Source organism: Scyliorhinus canicula, chromosome 9, assembly GCF_902713615.1.
Source record: "Scyliorhinus canicula chromosome 9, sScyCan1.1, whole genome shotgun sequence".
Classification (NCBI taxonomy): Eukaryota; Metazoa; Chordata; class Chondrichthyes; order Carcharhiniformes; family Scyliorhinidae; genus Scyliorhinus; species Scyliorhinus canicula.
In genome coordinates, this window is record NC_052154.1 from 113734811 (window position 1) to 113752594 (window position 17784).

The following is a 17784-nucleotide window of genomic DNA, read 5'->3' on the forward strand; positions in this document are numbered from 1 at the left end:
GAAGGAGTTGTGTTCACAAATACTGCTAAAATGTCAAGCTTGTTAAAGTAGTGATATTCCTGATAGTAACTGCACCAGGCAGCCAGGCCATTGACTGTCAACTCCGTCACTTGTGCTCACTGTTTAAATTGATCCCAAGGCTTCACCGTATGGGGAAGAAGATGGTTGTGGAATGGTAACGTCACTGGCCTAGTGATCCAGAGGCCCAAGCTAATCGTCTGGGGACACGGGTTCAAATCCCACCACGGCAGCTGGTGAAATTTAAATTCGATGAATAACCTGGAAGCCAGTCTCAGTAATTTTTTTTTTTTTTTTTTTTTTTTTTTTTTTTTTTTTTTTTTTTTTTTTTTTTTTTTTTTTTTTTTTTTTTTTTTTTTTTTTTTTTTTTTTTTTTTTTTTTTTTTTTTACAGGCTGAACCAACTAATATATTTATTGAAAATTAAATAGGGATGTAAAGCATAAAGTTCATAAAAAATACTAACAGTGCAATATATAAGATATGAAAAATGTCTGCCATGGGCCAAGTACACTTTGCATGTATTTTTGAAGAACAATAGTCATAAATTTGGCAAAATAAAATCTTTGCTACCAAGGAGGTAAATTCAATAATTTTTGTCTTCTTGCACCATATCCATTTTGTTGTAACACGTGGTGTCAAATCGACTCCTCCAACGAGTAAGTGGGTGAGGTCTCTATGTGCTCAGTTACCAGAAGGTGAAAGAGTGCCGTACATTTTTACAGACCTGCATTAATCTCTTAATTTCTTTGAAGTCATATCTTCAAATGGTGACAGCTTCCTTTCGTGCTGTGTCAGTCTATGGTTTTATGGTCTTGACAATATAAATAACATGTATGAAAATACTCAAACACATTTATGCAAGTGCAGAACTCAACAAAATTCATAGCCTGACAACAGGAACACTGAATTTTGCATGTAAAAATTCACTCGTCCACAACTAACCATAATCAAAGAAGTGTTTTAACTGAACTGCAACCAGGCATTCACAATGGTCTCTTATTACTTAGTTTGAAGGAAATCCCTGATATTTACATCAATGTAAGAAATTGAAAATAGGTGGACTGATTTAAAATCAATGGATCTAAAATCAAAGATATTGCCTGGTTCTTTAATGAAAAATTAAATGGAGTGAATATGTTTTCTTATTAGTTGATGAGGTTACCTTCTTTCAAGTTCTACTGGATGAAAAGAAACATTTGAGTGTGGCTCAGAATAATTAGTATAAAGATATAATACACAAAACACTCACCTCTCTATCCATTACCAACGCTGAGGCTGAAAATCAACGGTCGTTACACAAAATGGCAAGATATGAAACTGTGATTGCTTAGAATTCCAATGAATCACCTCCTTTTGCATACACTTCTCAATAAGAAACAACACTTTTCAACAAAACAAAGCACAAAGCTGACAAGGTTTTATTAAAGACTTCAAAACTGTACTGCAAAAATGAAACATTCACTTATACAGTACATAGAACAGTATCTGACAAGGTAATCTGAACTCCTAAAACAAATACTCTTGAAAGCTGGAATTTTAAGTTTGACCATTACAGGCCCTGAGGCAGGCTTGTAAACAAACAAGTGGTATCCATCCAATTGTTCAAGTGCGGGGTCCAGTTCTTTATATACAGGTTCACCAAAATCAAAATCAATCCATGATGCTGCCCAACATTTATGTAACACAAACTTCATGTTTCAGCTTTGGCCGAGAAATCTTGGCTTCATCACTTTTTTCCTGTCCAGGGCCATGACACAGCGCCTGCCAGTCTCAGTAATGATAACCATGAAATCATTGAAGGTTATCGGAAAACCCATGCGGTTCATTCATGTCCTTTTGGGACGGAAATCTGCCATCCTTAGCTGGTATGGCCGACATGTGACCCCGGACCCACAGCAATGTGGTTGGCTTTTAACTGCCCTCTGAAATGTTGTGGACTCGGCTCAAGGACAATTAGGGATGAATAATAAACGTGAGGAATGGGTAGCAAATGTCAGCGATGCCCACATTCCCCTGAAAGTACAAAGGAACCTTTAGGGTACAGTGTACAATGCCACTTGAAAAAGGTGCTCTCTCTGATGTGGAGATGCTTGGGGGACCCTGATAATGAAATTCCTTTTAAAAATGAGGGACGTGAATTGAAAGGGGCTTGATCCTACTCTGAATTGGGTGGCAGTAGGGATGGGGAGGAGGGAGGAGCAGGAGATGCAGATGATAAGATTCCACCACATTTGTCTTTTTCTCTAGGTGCGGTATTTCTTGTGTGTCCTGCCTTTGTTATGCAAGACTGCTGCTGGAGCCATTCTTTACACCGGCTCGCTCCACATTTCATTCAAGGCCAGCTCAGTTGTGGGATAACATGGAGTCAGGGATCAGAGTCTGGTAGATTCTACCTCACATTGCACAGTATACACTGGATGAAGGTAGTTCCTCAAAGTGGATAGAGCTGATTGACTGGCTGAGACTTACAGCAGAGACTCGAGGGTAGAGATGGATACACAGGGAGTTACATCAACAGAGCATAGAACAGACTACAGACTGGCGACTGCCCTTTTGAACATGCAAACAGAAACTCCCAAGGGTTTTGCTGTGTGCACGTGTTCAGAGGTGGGACAGCCCTACTGAGGCACAACAGTTTCTGTTTACCAGCCTGAAAAGCACAGCTCATGTTGTGCTCTATTCATTGGACCTGCGACAATACCAGAGCACCTTCACTGTCCAGCTTTTCACGTGTGAGGTAACTGAATTCACTCACTCCACATTCTCATCTCATGTTTAGTGTGTTTATTTACTAAGGAGCAGAACTTGCCAAACTTGGATCAGGAAGGGAACCATGAGCACAATTGTGACCTCCCGGAATTTGCACACAATTTGATTTGCACACCTCCCGACTGGTACAGAATTCAATTTACACACCTCCTGATTTACAGAGAATTCAACGTACACACCTCTGGATTTATACAAGTCCTGATTCACACACTTCTCAATCTGCACAACATTCGATTTGCACATCTCCTGATTTACACACCTGCTAATTTCCACATCTGCTGATCTACAGATCTCCCAATTTACACACCTCCCTATTTGCACAACTTTCAATTTACACAATTTTCAATTTACACACCACCCAACGTGCACACCTTTTGATTTTCCTTGATCCTGGCTTCCACCGGAGCCAAATAATGCGGGGTACAGATAAGGCTGGCCTGTCAGTGTTCACCTGCTTTCTACTTGGTTGCAAAATTGACTGTTCAGCCTTTGTGTATGTGCAAGTCAACATTACCTAAGCAGAGGATAGACGGGATGAGGTTTGACCTACTCTAGTGCAACATCTGCCCCAATCCAGTGTTAAGATTCAGAGCTGAAGACAGCTATTACTGTAAGGTAGCAGACTGTGCCTAGTGTTTGTCTGACTGTATCCCAGTGAGGAGTCAAAAGCTGCTGATAGGAGAAAAACTGACAGGAAAGTGTGGCAACTGGTGGGCAGAGAAGAAACTTATCCAAGGGAGTCAGAGCCAGATTTGCGGCTACACTATAGTTCATGTTTCCTCTGAGGGCCTGTGTAACATGTGCCCTTGAGAAGTTGGTTCGACACCATGAAAACTGGGGAGGGGGAAGGATGAGGGTTTGTGATGCCAACCCGTGCAACAGAACTGGGTAGGTGAGGAGTTCAGGGTCCGGACTCACTACCGCCATCCTTATCCCACAGTGGCAAAAATTTGGGGAGCCGGACGGCAGGGACAGGAATCCCAGAACTGGGTGCATCCACCATTTGTAAAGGACTCCATGAAAATGCAGCCCTCTGTTTGAACTGTTCCAGATAGATGGGCTGCACCTGAATAACCCTGCAGCACCTTAGCTCGCCAAGCTGGTAATCCTCTCAGCACCCAATCGGCCTGGTTATATCCCTAATGGGATTTGCATGCTTTCGCCTACCTAACCTAGGTTCGTCCATATTACTCTCGTACCTGAAGCACTAGTAGCATCTGTGTGATGGATGGAGGTACATCGGTGGGAGGTTGGTGAAGCGCCTGCTCCAGATTTACCTTCAACAGCACCATATCACGGAATCCAAGCAAAGCCATCTGGCGAATGGTTAGTTCCTGCCCCTAATGAAAGGACCAAACATCAAAATTACTTCATACCTCTTCACACAAAGTGTTCACTCTTTCGGGCTGGAAATCACTTTGCCAATGTCATTGGACAAATGCTTAGCAAATCATACAGAGAGAGGAATGCACTACCGGCATGTTAAGCATCTGTACAATAATAACAATCCTCATACAGTGGGAGGGATTGGATTTTTCAAGGAGGTGGTTTGTTGTCACATTAATGTGAGGCGGCACGGCGGCGCAGTGGTTAGCACTGCTGCCGCACGGCGCTGAGGACACGGGTCCTCGGGTCACTGTCCATATGGAGTTTGCACATTCTCCCAGTGTCTGTGTGGGTCTCACTCCCACAACCCTAAGGTGTACCTGGTAGGTGGATTGGCCATGCTAAGTTGCCCCTTAATTGGAAAAAAAGAACTCTAAATTTATTTTTAAAAATTAATGTGCTGGATCAGAGTGGTAAGATCTTCAAATACTTTCACCCTTAGGTGAATTGGTTAGGTGGATTGGCCAGGATAAATTGCCCTTCATGACCAAAAGGTTAGGAGGGGTTATTGGGTTACGGAGACTCGATGCAGACTCGATGGGCCGAATGGCCTCCTTCTGCACTGTATGTTCTATGTTCTTACTGAACCACTTTCTCTATAGCTCCACCTGCCACCCCCTTTCTCTTACACAACAGGTATACAAGTGTTAAGCATTCACTCAGGCTATGAGCTGATCATAGAATTTACAGTGCAGAAAGAGGCCATTCGGCCTATCCAGTCTTGGAAAGGCCCTTGGAAAGAGCAGCCTATTTAAGCCCACGCCTCCACCCTATCCCCGTAACCCAGTAACCACATCTAACATTTTAGACACTAAGGGGCAATTTAGCATGGCCAATCCACCTAACCTGCACATCTTTGGGCTGTGGGAGGAAACCCACGCAAACACGGGGAGAAAGTGCAAACTCCACACAGACAGTCACCCAAGGCCAGAATTCAATCTGGGATTCTGGAGCTGTGAGGCAGCAGTGCTAACCACTGTGCCACCGTGCCGCTCCATGAGTTTAGTTTCCATTATAAATGAGGGCAAAGGAATTTACAGAAAGCCGACACAGAGTATGAAAAGAACCTGACAGGTGAGTGTGCGCGGACAGGATGTGCAGGCAGGCCTGGCTTTTAATGCCAGTCTACATGTGGGCACACTGCACCATCTAGAACACCTTTAAATCTTGTAACAATAGAATGAAGGCGCAGACATTAGATTAGCAACATACTGTGCCCTCAAGTGCTTAAGGACTTCATTGGAGGAGCTCTCACATAGCAGATCACAGTGCAGCCTTTGGGAGGGGGTGAGGAGCTAAAATCCAGATGCTTTCTCCACAGGCTCCTGTCACCAAGAGGGGATTTGCATACATCTGCAGATACTTTGCATGCATCAAAAAAGGATTGAATGCAGAACTCAGTGCTACCTCGAGGGTGTGACGCTAATCCCCTTCAAACACAATCATTTTCTTTTCTGTACCACCATCTTTACAATAATCCTGTGGCACCGTGGAATAAAACCGGTTCTCACTTACACCATCTATGCCAATATGGTGACTTGTATTTTTCTAGATTTTACACTATCAAAGGGATGGCTTCAGCGAATGTTCTGACTCAGCATATTTTAGTGATTTGTCTCTGTACCTCTCTGTCACTATCGGGATCAGAATGTGTGTGAGATGGTTAGTGAGGGACGGGTGCTTCTCTGTCAGCCTGTCAGCCCTGCGCCAAATAAACTAATTTATTTAATTTATGTTTCTGTCACCAATTTTCCTTCCTGCCCCCTCATTTCCAGAAGACAGTGATTCTTTGGTGGGGGATGGGAGGCAATTTGCCATTGTTCTAGACCTCCTCACGTCTGTCGGCATGAATAATGGTGAGGAATACTGTAACTGAGGTTCGTCCTCTCCTCACCCTGCACCCTCTAATGGGCAATTCCAGCAGGCACCTCCAAGTTGTGACTTGGAGCAGGAGGCTCGGCCTATTTTTCCCTCCAAGGCCATGGGTGGGAGGCCAATTGTAGTCTTCCTTCACCCGCCCAACACCAAACTCAGCATAGGCCAAGGGCTGAACCTGGGCCTTCCTGTCCACTTGGGGCTCAGCAGCTTCATGGGCAAACCAAAAGAGAATCAGGAGGATCATTAAATTTGGATTACATGTGCCATATTTAGTGTGTCATATTGTGATATTTCGGGCTACAATTATACAGGCCATTGATGAGACCACATCTGGAGCATTGTGTACAGTGTTGGTCTCCTTACCGACGGAAGGACATGCTTACCCCAGAGGGAGTGCAATAAAGGTTCATTAGACTGGATCCCGGGATTAGTGGACTGTCCAAGGAGGAGAGATTGAGTATACTGGATCCATACTCCCTGGAGTTTAGAAGAATGAGAGGTGAGCTAATTGAAATTTATAAAATTCTTAAAGGCCTTGACAGAGCAGATGCTGAGAAAATGTTTTCCCGAGTGGAGGAAGCTGGAACATGGGACATATGATGGCATTTTCTAATGTTTTTTCAGTCCCGGCGAGAAAGCCGGGGAGAATCTGGCAGAAAAACTTGCTGTATATTCCACATGCTTCACACCATGCTCTTGGCGGCTGCCCTCTAATTCACTTGTCCAAGGTAAACCCTAGTGCCCAATCTATTAGAATGGGGACAGAGTCCGGAAGTGTGCAAGATCAGCCGGATGTTTCCTGGCACTCAGGGTGCCGAGAAACACCGGCTATCTAACACCCATCCGGGTAGATCGGAGGCCTCAGCGGGGAACTCCCTGATGTGGCCGCACTTAGCCCCTTTTCCAGAACTGAGGAGTTCCTTTCGCCAGAATTCCTCAATGCAGCGAGCGATCGGGACACCCATACACACACACACACACACCTCCCCCCCCCCCCCCCCCCCCCCACCAGCCCCAACTCACTGTAAGTTCCAAGTCCAGTCGGAAGGGTTGCTGCCAGGAAGACAGCCCCACGTTTCACAGAGGGAGTCCTCACCAAACTTCTGGATGGTGTTGAGCAGGGGCATGACATTCTCTTTCTGTGATTGGACAGACATACAGCTAGCAAGGAGGGGGGGGGGGGGGGGAGCGAGCGATTGGGGCACCATTTAAAAATGGCATCCCACTCTGCTCTTGCACTGAGCAGGTCTGGTGAGTGAAGCTCTTCAGTGCAGGACACTACTAAGTGCGGCCTTGGTGGGCCGTTCTCCACTGAGGCCCTGGATTGCAACAAAGTCTCGTTTGATAGCGTGGTCTGCGTGCTAAACACACTCGACAAGGGAGTCTGTTGCAATTCGGTAAGATCGCGCCCTCTGAGTTTCTATCCCACCTCCCCTGGCTCTATGCAGCTCCATGCTATGTGGGCTCACTGCTACTTCACTCACATTGCAATTCTTCCATGTTTGGGCCTAATTAGTCATTATTCAAATGGGGAAATTACCGCCCAAGCCAATATCCTGACATATGCTCACACACCCATGCACAGCCACACCTACAAATGTGAAAATCATGCACACACACAACATTTTCCAACAGATGTGACTGGACTGTGGTCAGGAATGTTGGATATGCCCCTCCTTCCGAGCTCTATATGGATGTTACACTGCTGTTACCACCATGGCCGAGATCATCTGACTCAGCACCAGCTAGATATCAAATCGGGGCCTTGATCTTCTTCAACTTGAGGCCCCAAACCATTTGATCCTCCTGTGTGTTCAGTGGAGGCAGATCACGTCTCAGCAACCATAGTCTTTACCTGATGGATATTCAATATTTACCTGCACGGGGTAAAATATGGCCTGTAACATGGGTAGGATTTCAGTGAAGAAATTATCCCAACTCCTGGTTAAAGCTTCCAGAAGATTTTCACCTGAGACAAAAATGAAGAGAGGTATGAGCAACTGTGAATGATAGTAAACCTCTTATAAGAACTATTTAATGACAAGCAAGCTTCATCTAATTGATTCCGCTAAGCAATTCTTTCTAAGTGAAGAAGCCAGCATTGAGGGACAAAGTGTTGACGACGGGGCAGGATTCGTGGACTTCCACGACAGCAAAGCTGACGGCGCGCCTGGACTGATTCCGCGACAGTCATGGGCTGTTACCACGTGTAACACAATCACACAATCGATTCCAACGAGAAACGGTGCCGGAGCTGCCAGATTCATGATTGACACTCAGGAGCCTGACAAACCGCAGCCGAATATATACACTTCACGCCCCACACACACCATCCCAGCCAACAAGATGGAAGTATGGAGAGCAGCAACAATCTTCACGGATACCTAGCTGGAGACCCACCTGGACGCTGTGGAGGAGAGGTGGGCCACCCTGTACCCCGGCCCAGGGTGGAGGCTGCCGCTGTTCACCATGCCTGGCACAGGTGGCAGAGGTGGTCAGTGCCACTAGTAACACCATCCAGACTGGCCTGCAGTGCAGGAAAAAACTGCACAACCTCCTCAGTGTGGCCAGGGTGAGAAGGCAGCACTGTGCCCCTGGAACAAACCCCCACGCCACATACCCGAATCCTCCCCCCACCATGCTGCACCACATCCACCGGCAGCCACACGTGTGTCAACCGCTCCCTCAATACCACCCTCACCCCCACACCACCCTCACCCTCACTCCCACACCACCCTCACCCCCACATCACCCTCACCCCCACGGCCCACGATCTAATCATGTGTCTTTCTTGTGTCTTGCAGGACCTGCTGGTGAAACAGTGGATCCATCTGGTGACCCCTGCCCCCAGCCAGTGCCTCAACCGGGCCCCCCCCCCCCCGTGTGCTGACCAGCGATGAGGACAGCGACACGGACGGGAGCCATCTTATGCCTGTGACCCAAGACAACCCGCAGCTCGATTCCGGGGATGACACTGAGTTCCCGACACAGCTTCTCCAACAGCCTCCACCACCCCGGAGACTCTCACTGTTGTCGGGCACTTAAGTGAAGAAGCTCCTGGGACACTCCTGGATGTGCACAACATAGCCGCTCTGGTACATCAGGTGGAGGTAGAAACTCCCGGGGGGGCGGGGGCGATCGGAGGGTAAGCCGACCCCAGATATTAGCTGTCGTCCAGCAGGTTTCAGGCTTCACTACACGAGGTGGTGCCGAACATGCGTGCCACCCAGGGTAACACCGCATGGGTGGCGTCCACAGCGGAGGCAATGGAGACGAGGGTTTTGTCTATGGATCAGTGTGTCCAAGACTCGGGGGCTTTCTGTGCAGGCGGTGGCTGAGGCCCAGAACAGTGCTGCCCTCTCAAGGCAACCATGTGCCAGAGCCTCCTAGATATTGCAGCGGCACTTCTGAGCGTGGCCCAGTCACTGATAATGTCGGCGGCATTGCCCAGGCGCTGGCCAACATGGCGCAGACACAGAGGGAGGTGGCCCAGTCCCAGAGGGAGATGGCGCAGTCATTGGCTGATGTGGCACAGATCCAGAAGGTGGTGGTACAGTCGCGGTGTGATGTGGCACAGTTCCATATGGAGATGGTCCACTCCCTGTGCTCCATGACCGCAATCATACAGACCCTGGTTGAAACCAGAGTGGGCCTCTGGACTGGCAGCGCCAGGTGGCGGTGAGCCTCAGCGGGCAGCTCTGCCCACACCCCTGTCCCATGGAGTAGCTTGGGGGCCATGCCGGTGACTCCCGCAGGGTTGCGGAGGACGCAGCAGGCTGCCACGATGCAGGCAGGATACATCATACTGGAGGACCCCTCCAGAGCGGTCCAGGCACCTGAACCGCATCTTCAGGGGCCTGAAGCACCACTCGATCACACCCTTGGTCGTAGTATGGGTGTAGTTGTAGCGTGTCTCCGCGACAGTCTGCGGCCTTTGAATAGGCGTCATCAGCCATGACAGCAATGGATAACCCCTGCCACCCAGGAGCCAACCCCCAGCCAGCGGCAGCATCTCAAAGGAGGCAGGAATCATCGAGTGTGCCCGGATGAAGGCATTGTGCACACTGCCCAGATATCGGGCGCAGACGTGCACGATGTGCAGCTGATGGTCACCAGTTGCACGTTCATTGAGTAGAACACCTTTCGGTTTGTGTATCGAAGCCTGTCATCTGCAGGGGTTTGTAGGGGGACATACATCCCGTGGATCACCTCCTGGACCCGGGGCAGGTCACCACTTGGTGGCTGGAAGTACCATGTGGCGTTAAACTTCAGGACGACCGTCGCCTTGACGGCCACCGGGAGCACGTATCCTCCACTATTCCCCTCCGGTGTGCCAGATTCATCATTGTCTGGCAGATGTCGCTGTCTCCCTGCTCAGCCGGAGTCATCGACGGTATGCCTGGTCCGACAGGTCCTCGGATGACAGGCACAAAGCCTCGTGCGGCGCCTCCTTTGCACCTCCTCGGCTTGTTGGGTTGCCGGCTCTCCATCCTGGGCGGCTGCTTCCTGTTCTGTTGCTGCACGCTGCGCTGCTGCAGCTTCCTCCTCCTCGAGTAGCTCCAGCTCGTACAACCGCACAGTATCCCCCAGGGCTGCAGTGACTAGGAGGAAGGCATCCATTGCTGGTTGTATTCCAATATCCATTGTCTGCACGAGGTGAGGGACCAACATGTTAGCATGGTATGTACCCCTGTGCCCAACCAGGTCCAACGGGCTACATGGTACCCTAGTTAGAACTGCGGACGATGCCCCTGCATGATGCCTCCCCCCCCCCCTCTTTGCACCCCTGGCACCATTTGTGCCCAGCACCGTGTGTGCCTCTGGCCCGGGTGTCCTTGCTGTCAGTGTTACCGTGGGCTGGTGCTGTCCATGCCAGCAATATGCTCTGTGGCACCCATCTGGTACTCCATCGGGCTACAGTGGGCATTGTCCGTGGGTGGGCCGTGTGGTGCCCTGGGTTTGAGAGTGGGGAGGAGGGGGAGTTTGGCGGAGGGTGGGGTTTGAGGATGGGGTTGGGGGCACCCATATGTTCAGTATCACTCTGCAGAACCAAGGCCAAGGTGGATGGTCAGTGGGGTGTGTAGCAAGGTGGCTGCCTTGCAGGCTGCGGCAATTGCGGTCCGTGCCTGGACACTTCCCCAGTCCTGTGGGAGGGGGAGGGGAGGGTTAACCCTGGTCACACGGTTTGTTCCCATCCCCCCCCTCCTCCCCAGCCCTGGCGAGGTGCCCCTCCTCCCCAGCCCTGGCGGGGTGCCCCTCCTCCCCAGCCCTGGCGGGGTGCCCCTCCTCCCCAGCCCTGGCGGGGTGCCCCTCCTCCCCAGCCCTGGCGGGGTGCCCCTCCTCCCCAGCCCTGGCGGGGTGCCCCTCCTCCCCAGCCCTGGCGGGGTGCCCCTCCTCCCCAGCCCTGGCGGGGTGCCCCTCCTCCCCAGCCCTGGCGGGGCAGCCCCATCCCAGACTGCTGGCCAGTGTCTGGCCTGACAACCCACAGTCGTGCCTCTCCGTGTCCTACCTCATCTCTCTCTCCCTCATCAGCCACGATGCCAGTTTCATGATTTTTAAAAGCACAAGTGAACCTCGCCATTGGTAATTCGCCCCAGTGGAGACGGAGAATCACAGAGGCCAGGAGAATACTGGGTCAGGCCTGCTAATGATGTGCCAATGGTGTTTACTGGAAAGCGTCGACACTGCTGTCCAGGCGATGGAGAATTGTGATTTGGTGTGAAACCGACATCTGCCATGATTTTGTTCTCGGAATCGATTCGCCCAATCACATTTCCCGATTCCCCTGTCAGCCAATGGAGAAACCTGCCCATAAATCTTTTCCTAATTCATGCCTCCTAATCCTTGATGAGTATAACACTGAGTATATAAAAAAAAAGTTCTGTCCATCGGATTGTTAAACTAACAAGTTTTATTTTTTAGTTTTCAGTAGTTGGGAAGTTAGTTCAGTGGGAATGGAGGCTAGGGCAGTTGAATGTTCCTCCTGCAGAATGTGGGAGGAAAGGGTCACCTCGAGTGTCCCTGCTGACTACATCTGCGGGAAGTGCACCCAACTCCAGCTCCTCGAGAACCGCGTTAGAGACCTGGAGCTGGAGCTGGATGAACTTCGGATCATTCGGGAGGCGGAGGGGGTTATTGAGAGGAGTTATAGGGAGGTAGTCACACCTCAGGTAAAAGAAGAAGGTAGATGGGTTACCGTCAGGGGAGGGAGAGGGAACCGGCAGGCAGTGCAGGGATCCCCTGTGGTCGTTCCCCTCTATAACAAGTATACCGTTTTGGATACTGTTGCGGGGGACGACTTACCAGGGGTAAGCAATGGGGCACAGGTCTCCGGCACAGAGTCTGTCCCTGTTGCTCAGAAGGGAAGGGAGAAGAGGAACAGAGCACTTGTCATTGGGGACTCTATAGTTAGAGGAACAGACAGGAGGTTCTGTGGGAACGAAAGAAACTCACGGTTGGTGTGTTGCCTCCCAGGTGCCAGGGTTCGTGATGTCTCTGATCGTGTTTTTGGGATCCTTAAGGGGGAGGGGGAGCAGCCCCAAGTCGTGGTCCACATAGGTACCAACGACATAGGTAGGAAGAGAGGTGGGGATTTGAGACAGAAATTCAGGGAGCTAGGGTGGAAGCTGAGAGCTAGAACAAACAGAGTTGTTATCTCTGGGTTGTTACCCGTGCCATGTGCTAGTGAAGTGAGTAATAAGGCGAGAGAGGAGTTGAACACGTGGCTACAGGGATGGTGCAGGAGGGAGGGTTTTGGTTTCCTCGATAATTGGGGCTCATTCTGGGGTAGGTGGGACCTCTACAAACAGGATGGTCTTCACCTGAACCAGAGGGGTACCAATATCCTGGGGGTGGGGGGGGGGGGGGGGGGGGGGGGGGGGGGGGGGGGGGAGAGATTTGCTAGTGCTCTTCGGGGGGGTTTAAACTAATTCAGCAGGGGGATGGGAACCTAAATTGGAGTCCCAGTGTACAGGATGTTGAGAGTAGTGAGGTCAGGGATCGGGTTAAAAGTTCGAAAGAGGGCACTGGAAAAGCAAGACGCTGGTTTAAAGTGTGTCTACTTCAACGCCAGGAACATCCGGAATAAGGTGGGTGAGCTTGCAGCATGGGTTGGTACCTGGGATCTCGATGTTGTGGCGATTTCGGCGACATGGGTAGAGCAGGGACAGGAATGGTTGTTGCAGGTTCCAGGATTTAGATGTTTCTGTAAGAACAGAGAAGATGGTAAAAGAGGGGGGTGTGTGGCATTGTTAATCAAGGAAAGTATTACGGCGGTAGAAAGGACGTTTGAGGACTCGTCTACTGAGGTCGTATGGGCCGAGGTTAGGAACAGGAGAGGAGAGGTCACCCTGTTGGGAGTTGTCTATAGACCTCTGAATAGTTCCAGAGATGTGGAGGAAAGGATTGCAAAGATGATTCTCGACAGGAGCGAGAGTAACAGGGTAGTTGTTATGGGGGACTTTAACTTTCCAAATATTGACTGGAAATACTATAGTTCGAGTACTATAGATGGTCAGTTTTTGTGCAGTGTGTGCAGGAGGGTTTTCTGACACAGTATGTAGACAGGCCAACAAGGGGCGAGGCCACATTGGATTTGGTACTGGGTAATGAACCTGGCCAGGTGTTAGATTTAGATGTAGGTGAGCACTTTGGTGATAGTGATCACAATTCGGTTATGTTTACTTTAGCAATGGGCAGGGATAGGTATATACCACAAGGCAAGAATTATAGCTGGGGGAAAGGCAATTATGATGCTATTCGGCAAGATTTAGGATGTATAGGATGGGGAAGGAAACTGCAGGGGATGGGTACAATCGAAACGTGGAGCTTTTTCGAGCAACAGCTACTGCGTGTCCTTGATAAGTATGTACCTGTCAGGCAGGGAGGAATTTGTCGAGCAAGGGAACCGTGGTTTAATAAGGAAGTTGAAGCACTTGTCAAGAGGAAGAAGAAGGCTTATGTTAGGATGAGACATGAAGGTTCAGTTAGGGCACTTGAGAGTTACAAGTTAGCCAGGAAGGACCTAAAGGGAGAGTTAAGAAGAGCGAGGAGAGGACACGAAAAGTCGTTGGTGGATAGGATCAAGGAAAACCCTAAAGCTTTCTATAGGTATATCAGGAACAAAAGAATGACTAGAGTAAGATTAGGGCCAATCAAGGATAGTAGTGGAAAGTTGTGTGTGGAATCAGAGGAGATAGGGGAAGCGTTAAATGGATATTTTTCGTCAGTGTTTACACTGGAGAAAGACAATATTGTCGAGGAGAGTACTCAGGTTCAGTCGACCAGGCTGGATGGAATTGAGGTTCACAAGGAGGAGGTGTTAGCAATTTGGAAAGTGTAAAAATAGATAAGTCCCCTGGGCCAGATGGGATTTATCCTAGGATTCTCTGGGAAGCCAGGGAGGAGATTGCAGAGCCTTTGTCCTTGATCTTTATGTCGTCTTTGTCGACAGGAATAGTGCCGGAAGACTGGAGGATAGCAAATGTTGTCCCCTTGTTCAAGAAGGGGAGTAGAGACAACCCTGGTAATTATAGACCTGTGAGCCTACTTCGGTTGTGGGTAAAATGTTGGAAAAGGTTTATAAGAGATAGGGTTTATAATCATCTTGAAAAGAACAAGTTGATTAGCGATAGTCAACACGGTTTTGTGAAGGGTAGGTCATGCCTCACAAACCTTATTGAGTTTTTTGAGAAGGTGACCAAACAGGTGGATGAGGGTAAAGCGGTTGATGTGGTGTATATGGATTTCAGTAAGGAGTTTGATAAGGTTCCACACGGTAGGCTATTGCAGAAAATAAGGAAGTATGGGATTGAAGGTGATTTAGCGGTTTGGATCAGTAATTGGCTAGCTGAAAGAAGACAGAGGGTGGTGGTTGATGGCAAATGTTCATCCTGGAGTTCAGTTACTAGTGGTGTACCGCAAGGATCTGTTTTGGGGCCACTGCTGTTTGTCATTTTTTAAAATGACCTGGAAGAGGGTGTAGAAGGATGGGTTAGTAAATTTTCAGATGACACGAAGGTCGGTGGAGTTGTGGATAGTGCTGAAGGATGTTATAGGATACAGAGGGACATAGATAAGCTGCAGAGCTGGGCTGAGAGGTGGCAGATGGAGTTTAATGCAGAAAAGTGTGAGGTGGTTCACTTTGGAAGGAGTAACAGGAATGCAGAGTACTGGGCTAATGGCAAGATTCTTGGTAGTGTAGATGAACAGAGAGATCTCGGCATCCAGGTACATAAATCCCTGAAAGTTGCCACCCAGGTTAATAGGGCTGTTAAGAAGGCATATGGTGTGCTAGCCTTTATCAGTAGGGGGATTAAGTTTCGGAGCCACAAGGTCATGCTGCTGCAGGTCAACTCTGGTGCGGCCGCTCCTGGAGTACTGCGTGCAGTTCTGGTCACCACATTAGAGGAAGGATGTGGAAGCTTCGGAAAGGGTTCAGAGTAGATTTACTAGGATGTTGCCTGGTATGGAGGGAAGGTCTTCCGAGGAAAGGCTCAGGGACTTGAGGTTGTTTTCGTTAGAGAGGAGAAGGCTGAGAGGTGACTTAATAGAGACATACAAGATAGTCAGAGGGTTAGATAGGGTGGAAAGTGAGAGTTGGTCATCACTCGCATGGTGATGACCAACATGAGGGGACATAGCTTTAAATTGAGGGGTAGTAGATATAGGACAGATGTCAGAGGCAGTTTCTTTACTCAGAGAGTAGTAGGGGTGTGGAACGCCCTGCCTACAACAGTAGTAGACTCGCCAACTTTAAGGGCATTTAAGTGGTCACTGGATAGACATATGGATGAAAATGGAATAGTGTAGGTCAGATAGGCTTCAGATGGTTTCACAGGTCGGCGCAACATTGAGGGCTGAAGGGCCCGTACTGCGCTGTAATGTTCTATGTTCTATGAAGGCAGGTTAATCTCGCTCTTTACCCCTTTGTGTATTGTAATCTAAATCTAGGCTGACACTTCAGTACAATACTGAGAGCATGCTGCAGTGCTGGAGGTGCTGCAGGTGTATGTGGCAGGTGGAATGTTGAACTGTGGCACCAACCTCCCTCTCAGGATCATACAGGATCCTTTGCTACTATTTCCAAGAGCAGGGGATCCGGTGGTTCTGCCAGGTGATCTGGTCAATTTTATCCCTCAGCCAAAATCACCAAAAAAAGGTTATCTGGTCGTCAGCACATTTCTTTATAGCAAAGTTGTTATTGCACTAGAATGTGTACAATGGAGATTTACAAGGATGCTGAAGAATTTTCGTTAAGAATTAAAATTGGATGGGCAAGGGTTGTTATCTCTGGAACACAGGAGGCAGAGAGAAAATCTAATTAAAGTGTCTAAAATGATGAGGGCTCTAGATTGAGTGGATAGGACAGCTCTATTCCCTAGGGTTGAGGCATCTATGACCTAGGGTAAGGGGTGGGAGAGTTAGAGGAGATTCAGGGGGGTAATATTTTTCACCTAGAGGTGAGGCTCTGGAATTCACTGTCTGAAAGAGTGATAAAAACAGCAACAATTCACAAATACTTGGAAATGCACTGGAAGTACTGTAACCAACAAGGCTATGGACCAAGAACTGGATAGGATTAGGTTGGATGGTTACTCGTTGGCTAGTATGAACACAAGGGGCCAAAGGGCCTCAATCCATGCAGTACATTTCCATGATTGTGTGGGACCTTGCTGCGTGTAAATTGGCTGCTGCAACTTCCACATTACAACAATGTCTACCCTTCATGAGCATGCCATTGCTTATAACATGCACTGGGGCATTGTGGGCCGTGGAAAGTTCTATATTAATGTACGTTTTCCTTTAAATACAATTCTTTTGTAACCTGAACCTCAGGTAAACATTTCCTACTGCAGCAGAGGCCCAGTTCTTTTGACTTTATTACTATTTTCGTGACCCCTTTGAGAATGACAATTCTGTGTAATGCCGGGCTGTGGGTTTGGATCCACAGGGAAGAAAGTTGAGAATGCACTAAACATCTAGCTGACACGGGGCAGACTTTCCCACAGCCTCGCAGCGTGTTTTGCAGTGGCAGCCCACCATTGGCTGGCGTCGCGATCTCTCGGTCCGATCACTGTCAACGGAGTTTCCCATTGTATGCATCCTCCGTCGCCAGGGCACCTGCGGTGGGGTTTGCCACCTGTGGGACTGGAAGATCCCGCTGTTGGGAATGGCCTGAAAATTCCGCCCATAATGTGGAGCAGGATATTTTGGATGGTGTGGTTACCCTTTATGGGTATTGAGGTAAGGGGAACAGTGGAGACCTGGAGGTGTTGAGGTATTAGTGAAGAGGCCCCGGGTGGGCCGATGGGAAGGGAGCCTGATGTTAAAAGGAGCCTGCTGATGGAGGCCTTTCTGCCCAACGCCTGAACAGGGTTAACTTTGTCCCTGAACTCCTCCTGCCGGCTTGAAAATTGAGGCTGGGAGGGAAATGGCCCTGAAGTGGTCGATAATTGGTCACTTTGGGGCCTCAACTGAGGCAAGGGCAGGCAGGCTGACCTAGCCTGACCCAGCATTAAATTGTGGAGAGTTGGGGTGGGTGAGAACCCGGTGGGAAGGCCCTCTGAAAAATTTGTGCTCGCGCCCCCAGTCTACAAACCTGCCCATGGAGACTGTCAACTCATCATTATGAAATGGATTAAAAGTCACAGCTAAAAAGACTTGTATAAACTAACTGTGCTTGCAGACCTATTAAAAGTACTCAGGCTAATCGTGACTGACAATATATTTA

At 49.0% G+C, this 17784-nt stretch overlaps 1 protein-coding gene across 4 annotated transcripts in view; it reads right to left on the reverse strand.

Moving 5' to 3' along the window:
- LOC119971624 (proline-rich protein 5-like) overlaps nt 1–17784 on the reverse strand; it is a 148227-nt gene that overhangs the window by 31289 nt on the left and 99154 nt on the right. For all 4 annotated transcript variants that reach the window (XM_038807426.1, XM_038807424.1, XM_038807425.1 and 1 more), the window contains 2 exons: nt 7931–8022; nt 3989–4129 (listed from right to left, as the gene is read on the reverse strand). In XM_038807426.1, the coding sequence (XP_038663354.1) occupies nt 3989–4129; nt 7931–8022 (233 nt within the window). The remainder of the gene's footprint in view (nt 1–3988; nt 4130–7930; nt 8023–17784) is intronic.